This window comes from Sus scrofa, chromosome 18, assembly GCF_000003025.6.
Source record: "Sus scrofa isolate TJ Tabasco breed Duroc chromosome 18, Sscrofa11.1, whole genome shotgun sequence".
Taxonomy (NCBI): domain Eukaryota; kingdom Metazoa; phylum Chordata; class Mammalia; order Artiodactyla; family Suidae; genus Sus; species Sus scrofa.
In genome coordinates this window covers 20,305,101-20,323,015 of record NC_010460.4, presented here as the reverse complement: position 1 = coordinate 20,323,015, position 17,915 = coordinate 20,305,101, and the positions used below count along the sequence as shown (strand labels likewise).

Here is a 17,915-nt window from a genome sequence, read left to right as displayed (position 1 = left end):
GACTCAGTCCCTTTAAGGATTCATTTGAATTTTGGTGGTTTTCCCATTTAAAATACATTTTACAGATCTATCTTCCCCTTGGTCTTTGAAGAAAAAATTATTGCCTCTCAACATTTTAGCACAGTACAAATTCTTGGTGCTTTTTTTTTTTTTTTTTTGTATTTTTTGTTTGTTTAAATAAGATAAATCTGTAAAGACAGCTCTCAGCCTAAGAAAGATGTCTATAGAAATGGGTATTCCTGGGTCCTATGAAGCATCTTCTAAAAAATGACGGATTCAGTCTCTCTCCCCCCCACCCCCACCCCCCCGCAGCAGCCCGCACCCTAACTCTTTAGGGATGTTTGTTGGTGTTGGGTTTATCTTAGCAGTTTCAACCTTAAACCAGAAATCCCCTCTGGCAACACAGCCAGTTGACTTGTGGCTTCTACCCCACAGCATTCCCAAGGTCCCCCCACCCCCTTTAAATAGAACTTACAAGTTAGAAAATAGTTTGTTTTGATTTTCTTTTTAAATTTTAATATAATCTGTTTCTTTTACCAGCCCATAGATTTAATATATAAGCATATACAAGAAAAAGTCTCTCCCCACTCTGTACAAAAGTTGCTGTCTTTGTGTGTGTGTGTGTGTGTGTGTGTGTGTGCATTCTATTGCATTTTATAAGTTTTTTTGGGGGGAGGGGGAGTCATATTTGAGTTTCCTGTACCTTGTCCTTGGTATGGGTCTGAATTATATAAGGTTCAGAGATAGTGGTGACTGTGGGGTGCAGAGAGTTCCCCAGGCTGTTTTCTGTCCAGTGGGCCCCGTGTGCTGGTTTGTAGGTGTTGTAGTTAATATGGTCATGAATTGTGGGCAGCACGACTGCCCCCTCACCTGATACACCGGCTGGAGCTGCTGTTGCTGCCGCAGATGCCGCCGCCGCCGCCGCCGCCGCCGCCGCCGCCGGGAGGTCTTCATCCACCTGGATGATCTCAACTGTCCGGGCGGCTGCGACTGTACTCCTCTGCTGGTGCCGCTTGCGAAGTTTGTAGAAGACGATCAGCATGGCAGCAGCCAGCAGGGTCACCGCCACGAAGCAGCCAATGATGATCTTGGTGGTCTTCATGACTTCATCCAGGCTGGTCTGCATCTTATCATTGGTGTCCGTCGCGGTCACTGCCACCTGCTTGGGCACACGGGTGGTCTGAATGAGCACCGTGGTAGAGGTGGTGTATGCCGGCTGGTAACCCGTGGACGTCGTAGGAACAGGCTTGTACTTGCGCGTCGTGTCCTCGGGCGAGATCTCGGTGGTCTCCACTGTGACGGTGGTGAAGAAGCTGTAGTTGGAGGTGTTGAGCTCGGCCGTGCTCACGTTGAGGTAGGCCGAGGCATTGGAGTTGCCCGCCACGTTGGTCACCATGCATGTGTACACCCCGGTGTCTGAGAGCAGCACGTGGGAAAAGTTCAAGGTGCCATCGTTGAGGACGGAGATCCGCGGGTGGCGGGAGGCGTGGCTGAGCACTGTCCCATTGGGCAGCAGCCACTTCACGGAGGACATGGGGGGAGTCCGACACTTAAGTTCCGCCATCCGCCCCTCGGAGATGTTGAGGTCCCGGGGAGCATCCATGATGAAGGGGGCGGAGCACTGGAAGGAGGCCTGGTCCACCTCTACCAGGTAGCGGCCTCGCATGTGCAAGGGAGCGTGACAGCGGCCACAGCAGGTGGAATTGGTGGGTATGTACTCCCGGAGCCACCAGGCTAGCCACAGGATGTCACAATCACAGTTCCAAGGATTGTGGTGCAGGTGCAACTCCACCAGGTACCTCAGGGGGGTGAAGAGGTCATGGGGCAGAGAAGAGAGGTTATTGTGGGCCAGGTTGAGTTCCACCAGCGAGGCCAGCCCATCAAAAGCGTTCCGCTCAATCAAGCTGACCTGTGAGTTCATGACCCAGAGCTTCTTGAGGGAGCTTAGGCCATGGAAGGAGCCAGGCCTGATCTCAGGGAAGTGGTTCCCTGACATCTCCAGCTCCTCCAGCCCCACCAGGGGGGTGAGATTGGGCATGTCTTTAATGTTGCACATGCCCAGGTTCAGGTACTTGAGGTTGAACAGTCCCTCAAAAGCCCCCTCAGAGATGTACTCCAGCTTCTTGAGCTCCCCCAAGTCCAGGCGCATGAGGGAGGGCACGCGGTTGAAGGCGTAAGAGGGGATGCTTTCTATGGGGTTGTTGCGAAGCCAGAGCTCCCGCAGCTTGGACAGGTATTCGAAGGCCCCGCTGGGGATGACTGTCAGCCAGTTGTCAAACAGCTCCAGGGTGTTGAGGCTGGCCAGGCCGTTGAAGGCCCCCACCTCGATCTGCCGGATGGAGTTCCTGCCCAGCTGCAGGACCTCCAGGTGGTGGAGGTGGCGGAAGGTGTCGGCCTGGATCATCTGGATGTTGTTTTCCATGAGGTTGAGGTACCGGGTGTTGGAAGGAATACCCTGCGGGACCTCGGAGAGGCCCCGGCGGGTGCACACCACCTTGCTGAACTGGTTACTGCACGAGCAGACCGACGGGCAGTTCTGGGGCCCGGCGGAGGCGGCAGCAGCGATGGCTGCGCACAGGATCCACACTTGCGCCGCGAGGTAGACGACGGGGAGCAGGACGGCATTCCAGGTGTGGTGCACAGTTACCTGCCACAAGAGCTTCATGGTGTGGCACGTTCATAATTCACCATCGCCTGGGATTTTGGCTCGGAAAGGAGAACCAGCCCTACCCCGGCTTAAGTGAGCTAGGAGCTCCTCTTTCCATCTGGAGAAGGAGGTGGGGAGGGGGCGATTAGAGACGGAGCAGATCGGCCGGGAACAATCCTGCCAAACTAAGAGTGGCCCCTCGTCTACCAGCCCCCCCACCTCAAGACCAGCCCTCGGAAAGCTGAGACTTTCTTTCCCCCCCCCCGCCCCCCGTTGCGACCATCCCCACCCAATCACTCGCTGTCACCTACCTCGGAAGGAAGGAAGGGAAGAATTGGCGTGGTGTCCTTAAGCGTTCTCCGCCAGAGCCGGCCACAGCGTTCCCATTCTCACTTCTTAGTTTTAATTAACAAAAGGGGGAAGCAGAGGGGGCGGGGAGGGCAGAGGGGAGGGGAGGGGACGGGTGGGGGAGACAAAATGGCTTCTAGTAAATCCGGAGCCGGCGAGCGGAGCGGCGGAGTTGAGGCGCGCCGGGAGAGCCAAGGCCCGGCGGGCTATGCAGGTGCATGCCCCCCCCTCAGCCCCAGCGCTTCCCGGCTTTGTCCTTGGACCCTGGCCCCGGCTCGCACCAGCCGAGGGGGAAGCCGCTTCATCGCCAGAGTGTGCCTCCAGCGCCCCCCGCCCGCTCCGGGGCTGCCACCCCGGCGGGGAATGAGGGGGCGCCCCGCAGCCTCCCAGGCCGCGTTCGCTGCCGGTGCTGCCGCCGCGCTGCCCCCTCTGCTTGTGTCGGCCGCTCCCGGCCCGAGGCAGCTGATGCAGTCGTTGGCTCGCGGTGCTGCGAGAGTTAAGAGGAGGTGTTCGCCGCTCCTTCGCCCTCCCCAGACACACACCCCCTTCTCGCCTCGCCTCGCCTCGCCTCTCAAGGGTTAAAAAGACCGAAGCCGGGCTTCGTTGGCCAGTCCGCCGGCTGCTGGTGCGCGGAGTAGTAATCCGTCCAGCCCCCCGAGGGGCAGCGGCGTGGAGGCAGCGCCGGGACCTGGTCGGCCGGCCGGAGGAGCGCGCGGCGCCCGGGTCGCCCCGCACCGCAGGCCCCTTCGGGGAGTCCGGGGGCGGGCACGGCCCCCGGCGGCGCGGAATTGCCCTCCGCAGCCGGGCCCCCGGCGCGCCGCGGGCTCTGGCTTTGTGCGGAGGGAGCGAGTTCGGGGCTCCGGCCCCCGGCGCCTTCAGCGGCTGCGCTGCCCGCGGACTGCTGCAGCGTCCCCAGCGCTGGCGGCGGCGTGAGCAGCGGGGGTCGCGGCTGCGGGAAACGCTTCGGAGCCCGGGAACATGGTCCCCGCTCGCTAGTGGCGGCGGCGGCGGCAGCAGCAGCGGGGCCCCTGCGCGCGGCGCCCACCGTCTCCTCCTCGCGCCGGGCTCGCGGTGTTGCAGGCAGCAGCCACGCAGACTGCTCTCTCATCCTTTTGTCCTTCAGTCAGAACGTGAATGTACTGCTGACGCATACTGTTCTGGGGAGAAGATTAGCGTGATGCAGTGCTCTTATGTATTAACACCGCTCCCCCTCCGCTGCCTGCCCTCGAGGGGTTAACGCCGGCGCTTTCCAGCGCCGCGCAGCCCCGAGCTCCGCGCCTCCGTCCCACTTCCTCCCTCCTTCCTTCCTTCCTTCCTCCCTTCCTTCCTCCCTCCTTCCTCTCTCCCCCACCCCCACCCCCTCCCCGGCCGCTTCCTCCCCGCCCCCTCTAGACGCGGGGAGCTGGCCGGCCGAGAGAGCCGGAGCGAGCGTCAAGTGAGGGGCCGCGCGCAAGTCGCAGGCGTTCGCAGCTATTTTGGTCCGATCGGAGGGAGCCGCCGGGTGGCCGCTGATAGGCTGGAGCTGCACAGGGCTGCTGCGGAGGGACCGCGCCGGCCCCGGCCCCCGCCCCCGCCCCGCACCCGGCGCCGGGCACCCTCAGTCTCTGGGCGCGGTGGGCTCACGGGCCGGGGAGCCGGAGGCGCGGCGTCCCGCGGCGGGGCTGCTGCAGTTGGCGGGCTTCCCGCCCGGACCGCGTCATCCTCACCCCCGCCGACTGCTGACGGGGCGCCCCGGCAGCGAGGCCCGGGCTGCACGCTCGGAGTTCAGAGCTGCGCGGAGGGACGCGGGGGCGGCCGGGGCGCTACTGCACAGATGCCTGTTCGTCCTGCCCCCTCCCTCACAGATTTCCTCACCTCTCCTCCGCTTTAACTAGGGCTTAAAATGATAGTTTTCTTAATGAGGGTTGCGGGGGAGGCAAACAGTGGAAGGAAAGACCAAGTGCGGGGAGCTGGGGGAATGACAACCTGGGACATCACAACAACCAGCAGGAAGGATCGAGGTGAACTCCCAGCAGCCACGGCACAACCGGTTCATTCATGCAGCTGGAGCTGCGGCGTCTCACTCTTCCCAGCCCGGCTCCCAGAGATTGGAGGGGGGACGGGTCCTAAACCTGCTGCTCCCCCCCCCCCCGCGCCGCCCCGAGCTTCACTGGCTCTTCTTAGTTGCCGGGACTCCCTGGGAGGAACTGCGTAGCAACCTGCCCCTTCGTCTGGTGAGAGGAGACCCGGCGGCATGTGACAGACCAGGGTAAAAGAGAGAAAAGGACTGGGTCTCCTTTTTCCCTCCCGGGAAAGTGACTGCCCCTTTCTCTGCCTAGTGGGGGTGGGGCCATCGGCGGCTAAGCCCTGGGAAGCCCGCTGGTAGGAAAATGGCTTTGGTTCAGTATTGCTTCTTTTCAAGGGCTACCTCCAGACTCCTTGTGCCCCGCCCCGCTCTGCCTTGGCAGGCTTGCCCGCCCATCACCTGGACGTGGGCTCGCGCTTATTAACAAGAGAAAGTCTCAGCTCTCTGGATTCTGCCACACCCTTATCTCAGTACCGTCTGCTGCCTAGTAACCCGAAAGCTCCTTAAATATGCCAGAGAATGTTTGAAGTCTCTGTTTCTGAATAGCATGGAAACAGTTCTGTTGTAGGCAAGTTGGATTCCCCATCGTTTACCAACTTTTTAAAAACATCTTTTTATTACAGTTGATTTACATTGTTCTGTCCATTTCAGCTGTACATACCAACTTTTTTATTATGCATTTGCAGTCAGATAAGAACATGAATAGCTGATATGTTAACCTGTGATCACATAGGAAGTGGTGGAGCCAGGCCTTGAACCCTGGCAAGAGCTCAGATGTCTTGGGCATGGAAGTGATGCTCCAGAATTTTCTGCCCGTGAGAACTCAGGTTTGTCTGCTATATGCTTTCCACTATCCTAGAGATGATTGGAAAGATAAATAGTTCTGTTCTTGTTTAATCTTTCTTTACCCGGTGACACAGTTGCCACAGTTGTTTCCATTTTATGGATGGAGGTAGTGAGCTCAGGCAGGCAGATAACATGCTCAAGGTCACATAACCGGAAGGCCACAGAGCCAGCATCTCAACGCAGTCTTCTCACCCCGAGCCCTGTGTTTTCATCACTGCAACAAAATCGTCCAATGTGTTCACTCTGCGTGGAGTAAATGCCAAGGCAAGGTGAGGGGACAGGCTACTTAAAACACTTCAGTGGGGCATTCCTGTCGTGGCTCCGTGGAAAGTAATCTAACTAGTATCCACAGAGGACACAGGTTCAATCTCTGGCCTCACTCAGGGGGTTCAAGATCCACCCTTGCCATGAGCTGTGGTGTACGCTGGCAGCTGCAGCTCCAATTCAACCCCTAGCCTGGGAACTTCCACGTGCCATGGGGCGTGGCCATAAAAAACAAAAACAAAAACACCTTCAGTGAGATGTATGTAGACTGAAGGGCAGGAAAGGAGAGCCAAGAAAATAGATCCTTTAACTTGTTTTGCTCACAATTACTAATCAAAGGGAGAAGTGGAGATAAATTCCATCTGGGCTCTTTAGTGGCTCTTACTGCTTTCTTGACTAAGCCCCTTTTGCACATCATCAGCCTCAAGTGGGAAAGGCCCACCTTATACCCGGGTGTGAATCTAGCCTGATAGGGATCTGTGGAAGAGAATCCGAAACCTGCTCTTGAGAGGGCCCTCTCTTTGCCACCGCTGGCGTTGAGCCGGTCAGGTTCCAGAGGAGACCCTGGCCAAGTTCTGGATGGTGCCCTGGAATACGGCTCTCCCTCCTTCCTCGGGCAAAAGAGGGGCCGGCCTGCCTGGCTGGTGTAGGGAAATTCAGTCCCCATCTGTTGCGCTCCAGGCCCAGCAAGTGACAGGTCTGTCTCCATGCAGTGTAGAGGGGTGGAAGAGTAGGATCAAATCAGTGCTTAGTAATGAGGTGGCCTTGCGGTAAATATTTATGACGGATACTGATGGAGCTGAGAATGTCCAAGCTTCTCACTGCCCCCAGAGTTCTAGACAGGGCTCCTTTGCCCTCTGTAGGCCCGCCGGGCTGAGGGAGCATCAGAAAAACTACCAACCGGACCAAGAAGGCCGGGGGGGCCATGGCAGCACACACAGCTCTTTTCAACTGAAATTGGCCCTGAAGCCTCTCATCCTGTCACCCGAGTGTCATCTAGCCATCTGTCCGTTGCTCCTCACAGCCCCTGGTTCTGACTGACTCCTTGATTTGCTGCGGCGCCACCTGGGAATAAAAAGAAGAGAAAGGCTTCTGCTTTGAGGGGAAGAGAAGGAAGAAATTCTGGGTTGAGATCGTTTTCACTTGTGGTTTCCCACAGCGAGACGGCTGCTCTGAAGCCAGAGAGAGCTGAAGAAGCCAGCCCGTGACTGGGCGCGGCCTGTGTCAGCAGCTTGGCGCCTGCACTTTTGAAGACCAGGATATCGGCGTTCTAGACCCCTTTCTGCCACCGATTAGACATGTGACAGTGTTAAATTAAAACAGCCCTAAACCTTGGTTTCTTCGTTTATAAAGTGAAGGGAATGGGCTGCTTCCAGCTCTCACAGGCCGTGATTCCCACCCCACCTCAGACGTGAAGCTTTGTGAAGAAGGTTGATCCTTTGGGATTGTAGCCAAGTGTTGGAAATGAGCCACGAGGTTGAGAAGCAAATGGTTCCTTCAGTTTAATCTAGAGATCCACGGGGCCGCAGCCGCACAGGAGAGACTGTGTTTTCCCAGCGACTGAAAAGGCTCATAGATCACAGAGTGTTGAAGCTAAAAGAGGCCTTGGAGATCATCTGGACTTAACCTCTCATTTTATAAATGTCATTAATGAAGTTCAGAGAGGCCTCGTGACTTACCTAGAGCCACATGACTAATTAACATCAGAGTCTCTCTCCCTTCTGAGCTCAGCCCCTCAGTTAAGATGACGGTGTGTAGCTAACTGGCATTTACACCTGGGGCTTGGAGATGTTTCCAAATGCCTGTCCTCTGTGCTCTTGCATGCAGGGGCCATCCCTGTGCTTTGCTGGACTGGGCAAACAATGGGTCTCCGATTGGGGCTGGCTCTCGGGGGTCGTGGGGTGCGTCACCCGACCAGGAGAAATGGGGCTCCTAGTCAAAGCCTACGGTGGACCACTCCCTACCCGGGCTTGCATGGCTGAGGCATTATCCTCGGCAGCCACTAGATGTCCATAATGCCTCGCAGGGTTTGCCAGGTGTGAGCTGGGTGCTGTCTTGACTCCAGTAGGCTTTTGGGTCCCTTAAGATCCGTCAGGGTCAAGAAGATCACCTGTGTCCTCCCTGAAACTCTAGTTCCTCTTTTCAGTACTGTCAGGCTGCCGAGCCCTCCTCAAGCACTGTCTCCATTTTTGTAGTCTTTATGCTGCCATTTTAACTACACAAGGAAGAAGCGCAAAGGAGGGAAAGGGATTTGGAAAACAGGAGGAAAGAAAAAGAAACAGAGTGTGGAAAGCGACCTCCCCAAAGGGAAAGGCATCAGTTGATGGGTGAATGCGCAGTGACAAGACATTTAAGAAATGCTCTTGGAGTTCCCTGGTGGCCTTGTGGTTAACGACTCGGTGTTGTCACTGCTGTGGCTCGGGTTCGATGCTGGCCCAGGAACTTCATGCTGTAGGAGTGGCCAAAATGGAAAAAGAAAAAAAAAAAAATGGGAAGAAATGCTATGAGGGAAAGTCACCTTCTCCTGCCTAGGGCAGTGTGTGTGTATTTGCATCTCTCACCCGCTTCTACCCTCATGTACAGATACCCCTCCAGGGTGAACTGGTCATTAAGTTTCCATTTAATGGGTAAAGTCACCATTGCAAAAAAAGTCAGGTGATTCTTCTCACCCCTGATCCTGTAGCAAGCTAGTGACCATGCCATTACTACCCACAGTCATAAAGGGAATGGATTTCATTCCTTGAGCCTGATGATTCAGGGCGACACAGCTGTTCTGGAATCACGCACTCTCTCCAATGCCCTCACTGTTCTTCCCCCCCGCCCCAAGAACTCAGCTCTGTAAGGTAGTCAGAAGGAAGCAGACCTAAAAGCACTCTCCCTCCAGGTCCCATCCAGAGAAATTTGCAAAAATCCTCAGAAAAGACAAGACATGATGCTTAGTAAGAATGGCAAAAAGGGGCTTTTCTGAGGCTGGTTTCCAGGGGTTACACGGTTTCTATTTGGGCTGCCAGGCCTGAGTGGAGGGAGAATCCTCGCCACACCGCCACTGCCACCTCTTTGGGAATAGACCGTTTGTGCCCATTGTAGCCCCAGACAGAACAGAGAGGTCCAACCCAAAGCATTGGCAATGTACTCTTCAGGCGCACTAGCCTATTACAGACCCTGTGGTTTGTTTGTCCTTCTCTTTAACTGCCTTTGTATAGCAGTAACGATGATGTTAGCAGCAATATTTACTGCAGCATTGACAGGTGCCCATATTTAGTCATCACAACAGCTTTGTGAAGTGGGTACCACTGGAGTCCACATTTTGCAGATGAATTTCAGAAGTTTTCTCAGGAGCACAGAACCAGTGACTTTATCAGTTTCTTGAGGCTGTCATAACAAATTTCCACCGATTTGGTAGCTTAAAACATCAGAAATGTATTCTGGAGGCTGAGAGTGAAAAATCTGGTAGGCCCATCCTCCCTCCAAGGGCCCTGGGGGAGAGGCTCTTCCTGGCCCCTTGCCTGTTGCAGCTCCTGGCGACTGTTCCATTCCTTGACTTGTGGCTGCATCACGTCAATCTCTGGCTCTTGTCATGTTGAAGCCTCCTTTTGACTTCTGAGGAAACCTGTCATTGGCCTTAGGGCCCACTTGAACAGTCAAGGGTGACGTCATTGCAAGATCCTTAATTGTGTCTGCAAAGACCTTCTTTCCAAGTAGGGTGGTATTTACCAGAATGGGGTCCTTATCTGTCTGGGGCCCACTGCGCTCACTGCAGGGACAGAGCCTGGTTTCTAGCCAGATGTGAACGGTACAGCCATTGGGTCTTTCCATTGGAAAGGGAGGGGGTCCCTCAGTCAGTGCAACAGTTAGGAAACATCACTGAGCCGAGAGAGGGGGGTAGGTGGACCTGAGAAACTCAGAATCCGCCTCGATTCCTTTTCTTGATAATTTTCTCACTCTTTCTTTACATTGCCTGCAGATCTTATCCCAAAGACCTTGGGACATCCAAGCATTTACCAGTAGTATTAGAAGTACCTTTTGGCATTGCTATAAAATTTGCCTTGACTGTAACTAAGTCCCAGAAATGTTGAGCTTCCCACTCTCTGGAAATTAAGAAAGTCCTAAAGATCAGAGCCTAGCAGATGCAGATGTGGGAGTGAGAGTTAGGAGTATGTGGCTTTTCAAGTATCTCTAACACAGTTCAATCCTTAATCAGGAGTCTGTGCCTGCAGTTATACACATATACACAGTGGTCTTATAAATTTATTCATATTTTTGTTGGTGAAAACTCCAACATTTTTCCCCTGATAGGTTCCATTAGAGAGAGAGTGAATGAGTGAATGAATGAGTGTTTGTATCCTAGTGGGCATTATACTGTAGTGGTGGTTATGAAGAGTATTCTGGAACCAGAGAAACCTGGGTTCAAATCATGGTTCTCTCTCTCTCGCATGCTGTGTATGTAAGTTGCTTCTTTGAGCTTCAGACATTTTATGGGTAAAGTGGGATTAATAACTGTGGTACTACAGGACTAGAAGCAAGTAAGGAAAAATCCATCAGTCTTAGCTATAAGTAATAGTAGTAGCAGCTATTATTTTCTAGTAAGGAAACTGGTATAGAAGAGAAATATTTTTATCCAAAGTCAATTATTGAGAGAATCTTTTTTTTTTTCTTTTTCCTGCTTTTGCTATGGCACCTAATTTAGACCTTTCAGTTCTTCATTTAAGGTAGAAATTGTTTTTCATTGTTGGGTTTTTAATAGCTTTAAGATAATTTTAGACTTAGAGACGGGTTGAACATACAGACTATAGAATACAGTCTTCCCCCAGCTTTCTCTTAGGTTAACGTATCACAGAACATTGACTCAAAACTAGAAATTAAGGCATAGATTTTTACTCTTTCCCTCTATAGTCTATTCTTTACAGCCACGTGATCTTTGCAACATGCTATCAGATTTTGTTATTGATTTGCTTACAATGCCCCTCATAATTCAAATAACAACCAAACCCTCCTTAAGCCATCACGCCTCACCTGCTACTGTGCCCTCATGGTTCTGTTTTGTTGGGGGGTTTTTTATTTTTATTTTCTCTGCCCTCATGTGTTTTATCACCTTCCCACTCAGCCCTACCCTTCAGCTACACTGCTCTTCTTTCCTTTAGATTACTCTAAGCTGCTTCTCCCCGTTAGGGCCTCTGCTCTCTCCTCCATCTGGAATGTTCTTCCCCCACACCTTCAGGCGGTTGGCTCCTTCTTGAGCAGGTCTCCTGAGACTTTCTGTGACTACCCTGTCTTAGCCTACATTAGTCGTCCCACCGGTCATAGTCATGTCACGAGGTTTTGTTTTCTTATCTGATTGACCATTATCTGAACCGAGGTTGTGTATATATTTACTTGCACACCACATGGAAGCAGAGGCCTGTTTCAGCTTGTGCCCAGCACCTAGACCCTAGTCGTGAATTAATTATTTCGGAGGAAATAACTGACCCAAGTGAATAGAAGCTCAAGCCTCCCTAACGGCGCTTCAGTAGCCCCAGCCCTACTCCATAAATCTTTGCAAAGATAGATGGAAAATTACCAGCTTTTTTATTTTATTTTATTTTATTTTATTTGTCTTTTTAGGGCCATACCAGCAGCACATAGAGGTTCCCAGGCTAGAAGTCCAGTTGTAGCTGTAGCCACTGGCTTGTGCCACAGCCACAGCAATGCGGGATCTGAGCCGCATCTGGGACCTACACCACAGCTCACGGCAATGCCAGATTCTTAACGCACCAAGCAAGGCCAGGGATCAAACCCCCGCCCTCATGGATGCTAGTCGAGTTCATTAACCACTGAGCCACAACAGGAACTCTTTTTTTTTTTTTTTTTTTTGTAACACTGGGAAATTTGAGGAGGATCCTAGGGATCTTAAGGTTTTGCAATCCTCGATTTTTAGAAATCCTAGCCCCTTGCTGGCAGGTTTATAAGCGAGAGTTTTATGGAAGTATCACCAAGACTTACAGGCTCTTGGCAGTTGTGGAAAAGTGAAGAGTGAACAGAAGAGCAAGTATAGGCACACAAATACACTTATCTGTGCTCCTGGACGCATGTACCTGTCACTTTCAAATTTTGCTAAAGTGCATTTTCTCCAAAGGGAGTGAGGGCTGTTGCGCCTGAAATAGGGAACACCAGGACCGTGAGATCAAATGCTTTGAAAGTGGCTGTGCCAACGCTTTTTGCTAATTAAAGAATGTTAGGACAATCACCAGTAGCAGCAGTAAAGGGCGCCCCATTACCTCGCTTTATGGAGAGCTGAGTAAATTTAAAGGCAGCTATAAATATCCCGCCGAGTGCCGGAGCTACAACGCAGGAGCTGCAGCACAGTCGGTGGGCTCCCGGCTCAGCTCTGAGCAGAGCCTGGAGCTTCTGTCCAGGGTCCTTATCTCTGTTAGCTGTCAGTCCCCAAATTTTGCATGACTGAAGGACGAACACTTCCATCCACAGACCGTTCATTTAAAACACTTGGAGGAGATGAGCCAGCAGCTGTGTGGTGAGTCTGACCGGGAGCCCTGGCCGCCTTCTCCAACTTGGCTGTCGCCTTTCTTCTCCTGTTGTCTTGAGGGAACGTGATTCTTCATGTTGTCACTTCATTTTCCTTGACCGAAGATGTGTCACAGAATTTTTTTTAAATAGTCACGTGGCTTAGGGCTATTCTGAGAATATTCTGGGGTCCCTTACAGAGCTGCTCAGAGAGTGAACAAGGTGGGAACACAGCTTCTACACCTACTGTATGTAGGGCATTTCTGACTGAATTTAAGAAATATACTCAGCTTGGAACTTTTTCTGTGTGTTTCGTCTGCTCAGTTTGGCTTGAAACCTGTTGTGCCCTTTTCCGCTGCTGCTGCCGCCGCCGCCGCCGCTACCTGTGTCTGTCCCGTATCCTCCTAGGCCCTCTAATCCCCCTCGTTCACAGAGCGGCACCCTGTTGGCACTGCCTTCTCTCTGCCAGGCTTCTTGGTCGATCTTTATCTGTGGCCATCAAGCCACCTTGTTAATTGTTTGCAGTTTTATGCTGCCCGTCTCTGCAGTGGCCAGGGTTTTCTTGCTTCCTGTTCGGGGGGCCTCAGTGTACCATCTCGTACGGGCCCCCGTGAGGTGGGTTCATTTGTTTCCTGTAAAGAGTTTCTGAGGGAGACTTGGGCGACCCCTACTGAAAATGGGGGCTGGAATTTTGTCTCTTATTGCTGTTGTGACCATCCTCCAGCCCACCCCATCCTTGAGCAAAAGGACAGGCTCTTTCCCTTAGAAACGGAGGGGAGTGACGCCTTGGGAACACCAGGAGCCTAGCCTGGAACGCACACCACTGGCTTCCCCATGAGTCATCAGATGACCGATGGATGGGTTGGCTGACACCCAGGTTCCTGGATGCTGTGTTCCTTTTTCATTATATGAGCCTCTTCAGGAGTGGGATCTGCCCAGCCTCCAGCCTGCTCTTGACCCGTGGTTTGAGATGCACTTCTGTCTGCACATGTTTCCAGCGGGGATGACCTTTTTATCTCTAGAATTTGGGGTGGGTGAGCATGAAATAAGGGAACTAGGACACCTCGGCTCCTCTAGCAGATGTAGAGAGAATTAGAATTCCCCCGTTGCTTCCTCGGGAGTTGGTTGGTTGGTCAGTCTGTCATATTCATGTTCTTTCTCTTATTGCCTCTCTCACGCACAAGTTCTGAATTTGCCCCAAACCGATGAGTAGATTTATTTGTTTTCATACCAGGTAGCACAGCTGCCTTGAACCTCGTGCTCCTTCACCCCAGAATACTACTACCCCCAGCCATGAGTCCCGATCTTTGCAGTTTTTCCTCACTACCAGCCAGGGATGCGAAGCAGCGTGCTCTTGGGAGCCTGTCGTGTTGGTCTGCTGGGAACTCTTTCTCTGAAGGACAGCAGGCCGAAGCAGCTCTGCTTCTGATGAAGGGTGCTGAGGCCCCGGCGTTGTGGGGCCACCCACTGGTGATCTGGGAGTCTCCTCCCATGATGCCTGGACACTGGCAGCCTGGCTGGAGGAGCCCTTGTTGTCTACCACTTTCTGGGTGACGGGGACCGGTTTGTGTGACAGCCCAGTGAGGTTGCTTGATTTGTATTCCGTGCACAAGCCCTAAAAAACCATCTGAGAGGAGCCCTGCCAGCCAATAACTCTGAAAGGATTCTTTGTGCAAGTGAGCAGTCTCTGGACTGGTCGCGCTCCCTCCCCGGAGCTGGCCTCTCTGGCCCAGCAGCTCGGTGGTGCTTTGGAGCTGGCGCGGAGCCCCTGGGGATCCCGCCCCAAGAGGAGACCATCTTGGGATCCCAGGCGCATGGAGCAGCTTCAGCTCCGTCCTTCCTGCCCTGGCATCTGGCAGTCTGCCTCCAAATGCCAGTCTGTGGGATCTCTTCAAGGCCATGTGTGCACGCGAGACAGTAAGAAAGACGGCACATGAGAAGATCAACCAAGCCACCAAGAGGGGACGTTCTATGGCTTCCCTCTAGCGGAAACCTCCAAGAAGAGGGTGGGGCCTGTGTCTAGCACCCTGGGCTTGGTGGGGCTGCCCCACCTCTCTTTGAGCCGGCAGGACCCCGTGTGGGCCTGAGCCTTCTGATTTCCTAACCAGTTAAAGCAATCTTTTGCTCCTGTTGTCTGAAAAGGGACAGAAATGAGACCTTCCATCCCCATACATCTGGGGCCTGCAGGGTAAACACCTTTATCTCGTGGAGACCAAGAAGAGCTCCTGCTCTGGGAGGAGGCCAGACCCGCCTCTGCCCTTCAGCACCACCGCGGACAACACTGCCCCGTTGCCAGCACTGCTTAAAGGGTGGGCTTCCTGCCAGCTCTTGGTCTCTCGGAATGTTATTTGTTATTAAGGAACTTTCTAAACACATAACCTTGAGTCGCTTGCTTAGGTGAATAAGACCATTCTCGTTAAATTCTAAGAAGGAGAATTAAGTAGAGTTGAAGGATTTTCTAAAGACTCACATGTGGGCGCAGCCAAAGGCGGAAGGAGTCTTAGTCTTCGGAAGGGGTCTGACGTCTCTGTGTTAGGCTGTGTTTGTCAGAGAAGCCAAGAGATTGGCTGGGTGCCCATTAAGTAGGAGAGTGTAACCAGATAATTTTTTTTTAATCTTTTTTTCTTTCTTGTTTTGGTCTCTTTAGGGCCACACTTGCAGCATATGGAGGTTCCCAGGCGAGGGGTCTAATCGGAGCTACAGCTGCCAGCCTACATCACAGCCACAGCAACACGGCATCCTTAACCCACTGAGCAAGGCCAGGGATAGAACCCGAGTCCTCATGGATACTGGTTGGGTTTGTTACCGCTGAGCCATAACGGGAACTCCTAAAAATCTTTTTCTTTTAGAAGCCTCTTGGAAGGGTGTGCGCTTGAGAAAGGCGGGGTCGGGGGCTAAAGCCAGCAGATTCGGGTCTCCGGCACTGGCCCGTATTCAGCTCCTCCTGCGGAACGTTGGCTCCCCAAGAGGAACAGAGACGGATGTGGGTCCCACACAGACCCACCCACGGACCCGCTGCTGTCACATCTGGCTACTTGGGGAATGATTTTCCTTCGGCTGAAAGGAAGCTTTTCCAGGCTCGCTTCCCATCTCCGGGACCCTCTGCCTCACTTGGGCCCGTGGCCCTTGTGGTCAGTATGGTCATCACCTCCCCACGCGGTGCCATTGCAGTGCCATCGCGGCGGTCTGCGGCCCCGAGGCATAGCACTGGAGGATTTATGCAGACCCCACGCACAAAGGGACAAGCAGGCTCCTGAAGAAACAGGCCTGAGGGCCGCATCTAGCCCTGCCTGTTTCCCAGAGACCTTTGTCCCCTGGAACAGGTCAAGTATGAGCAAAAATTCTGAAACCAGTGACTTGAAAGCTGGTCACCGGGGGCTCTTCTGCATGAGCGCTGTGCACGTACAACATGCTTGTGTTGAAAAGTAAAAGTCTTCCTTGTTCTCACCTTGCCGAAATCATTCGTTGTTTTTTTCTCCCAAAGAAGATCGTGAAAAGGGGCTTAGAATAGAGAACGGGCTGTCTTCCCTTTCTCCTAACCTCTACCATCTTCTATTCCTCCTTTCATTCTTACTCCCGAGGGAACTCTTAAATTATAATCTTGTTAACGAACCCGACTGTGATCCATGAGGTTGCAGTTCGATCCCTGGCCTCACTCAGTGGGTTAAGGATCTGGCATTGCCAAAGTCACACAGGCGTGGCTCAGATCCACTGTGGCTGTGGCTGTGGCTGTGGTGTAGGCTGGCAGCTGTAGTTCCCATTTGATCCCTAGCCTACGAATTTCCACATGTTGTAGGTGTGGCCCTAAAAGGCAAAAAAAAGAGAGATCCTTCAAGAAAGGACATGGGATGGCCTTGCTGTCATCGTCAGCTATAACAGCCTTTTCCCATTTAGTCCTTTCTTTTTCCCCGTCATTCACGTGGAGTGGAAGGAATGAATCTGTTTCTGGATCAATGGGTCTCGTTCAGTCGTCGTCTGCATTGGTCTCTGCGGCCTGCTAATGCCATTTGTGTTTCTAAAATCCTCATTTTGCAAATCCACTTGTGTCCTGGGTTTAGCTTCTGATTACTGGATTAGTAGAGATTATATGGTCTGTCTGATGTCTTCTCCGAGCTTTCTATCAGATTCATGGCTATGAATTGAGAACTTTGTACATTGATAGAATGGAAACTAAAAGCAGAGAAGGGCTGATGAGGGAAAAAAGAAAAAGGATCTCATAAAGAATTAGAGTGGCATTGGTGCTGCTGTCGTGGCACAGTGGTTAACGAATCCAACTAGGAACCATGAGGTTATGGGTTCGATACCTGGCCCCGCTCAGTGAGTTAAGGATCCGGTGTTGCCATGAGCTGTGGTGTAGGTTGTAGATGCAGCTCAGATCCCATGTGACTGTGGCTGTGGTGTAGGCCGGCAGCTACAGCTCCCATTAGACCCCTAGCCTAGGAACCTCCATATGTCGTGGGTGTGGCCCTAGAAAAGACAAAAAAAAAAAAAGAATTAGAGTAGCATCAGCCCTGATACTTGAATCAGAACCAGGTAAGAACCTGAAAATAGACTTTATAGCTTATTTTTTTGGCCTGCAACCACAGCATGTGTAAGTTCCCAGGCAAGGGACTGAACCCACACCAAAGCAGCTACCCAAGCTGCTGCAGTGACAGATCCTTAATCCGCTACACCGCAAGGGAACTCTAGACTTTTTATCTCGACTTTATAACTCTGCTACTTCACCTGTGCCCTTTTCATGAGCTCTTGCCTTTCCTCCTCCCTACCCCATCATGGCACCAGAAAAGAGCTCTGAGCCAATGAATGCTCTGGGTGGCGTCCTTTGCTAAGGGCTCTCCTGTCATCATCCACCCCTATGGCCTCCATCGTGTCAGTTCTCATGAGACAACTCTTCTGTTTGTACATTGAGCACTCAAAAAGCTAGAAGAAAAAGGATAGAGATGGGCTTTGGGACCCAGGACAACTCTATGACTCAGAAATTTTAGGAGGTGCAGCCATCCAGCTCCGTGACGGAGGTTAAAAACGGGCACTTGGAACTGGAAAGGGCTCATGGGTCGCTCAGGCTGTATGTGTTTTACACCACAAGTACCAGAACATCTAAGCAGGAGATTTATTGTCTCACGTAAAAAGTCAGTCCTGCAGTCCCCTTGTGGCTCAGCGGGTTAAGGATCCGGCATTGTCACTGCTGTGGCTCTGGTCACTGGTTATTCTGGCCCAGGGAATTTCTGCATGCCACAGGTGTAGCCA

The 17,915-nt window shown here is 52.6% G+C and overlaps 2 protein-coding genes across 3 annotated transcripts in view; one reads left to right on the top strand and one right to left on the bottom strand.

The window, feature by feature from the left end:
- SND1 (staphylococcal nuclease and tudor domain containing 1) overlaps positions 1-17,915 on the top strand; it is a 392,149-nt gene that overhangs the window by 330,606 nt on the left and 43,628 nt on the right. The window lies entirely within an intron of this gene.
- On the bottom strand, positions 141-3,699 carry LRRC4 (leucine rich repeat containing 4). The gene is made up of 2 exons (XM_021078634.1): positions 2,959-3,699; positions 141-2,765 (listed from the first exon to the last, which is right to left on the bottom strand). The coding sequence occupies exon 2, from the start codon at positions 2,663-2,665 to the stop codon at positions 683-685; it is 1,983 nt and encodes a 660-aa protein (XP_020934293.1). The 5' UTR covers positions 2,666-2,765; positions 2,959-3,699; the 3' UTR covers positions 141-682.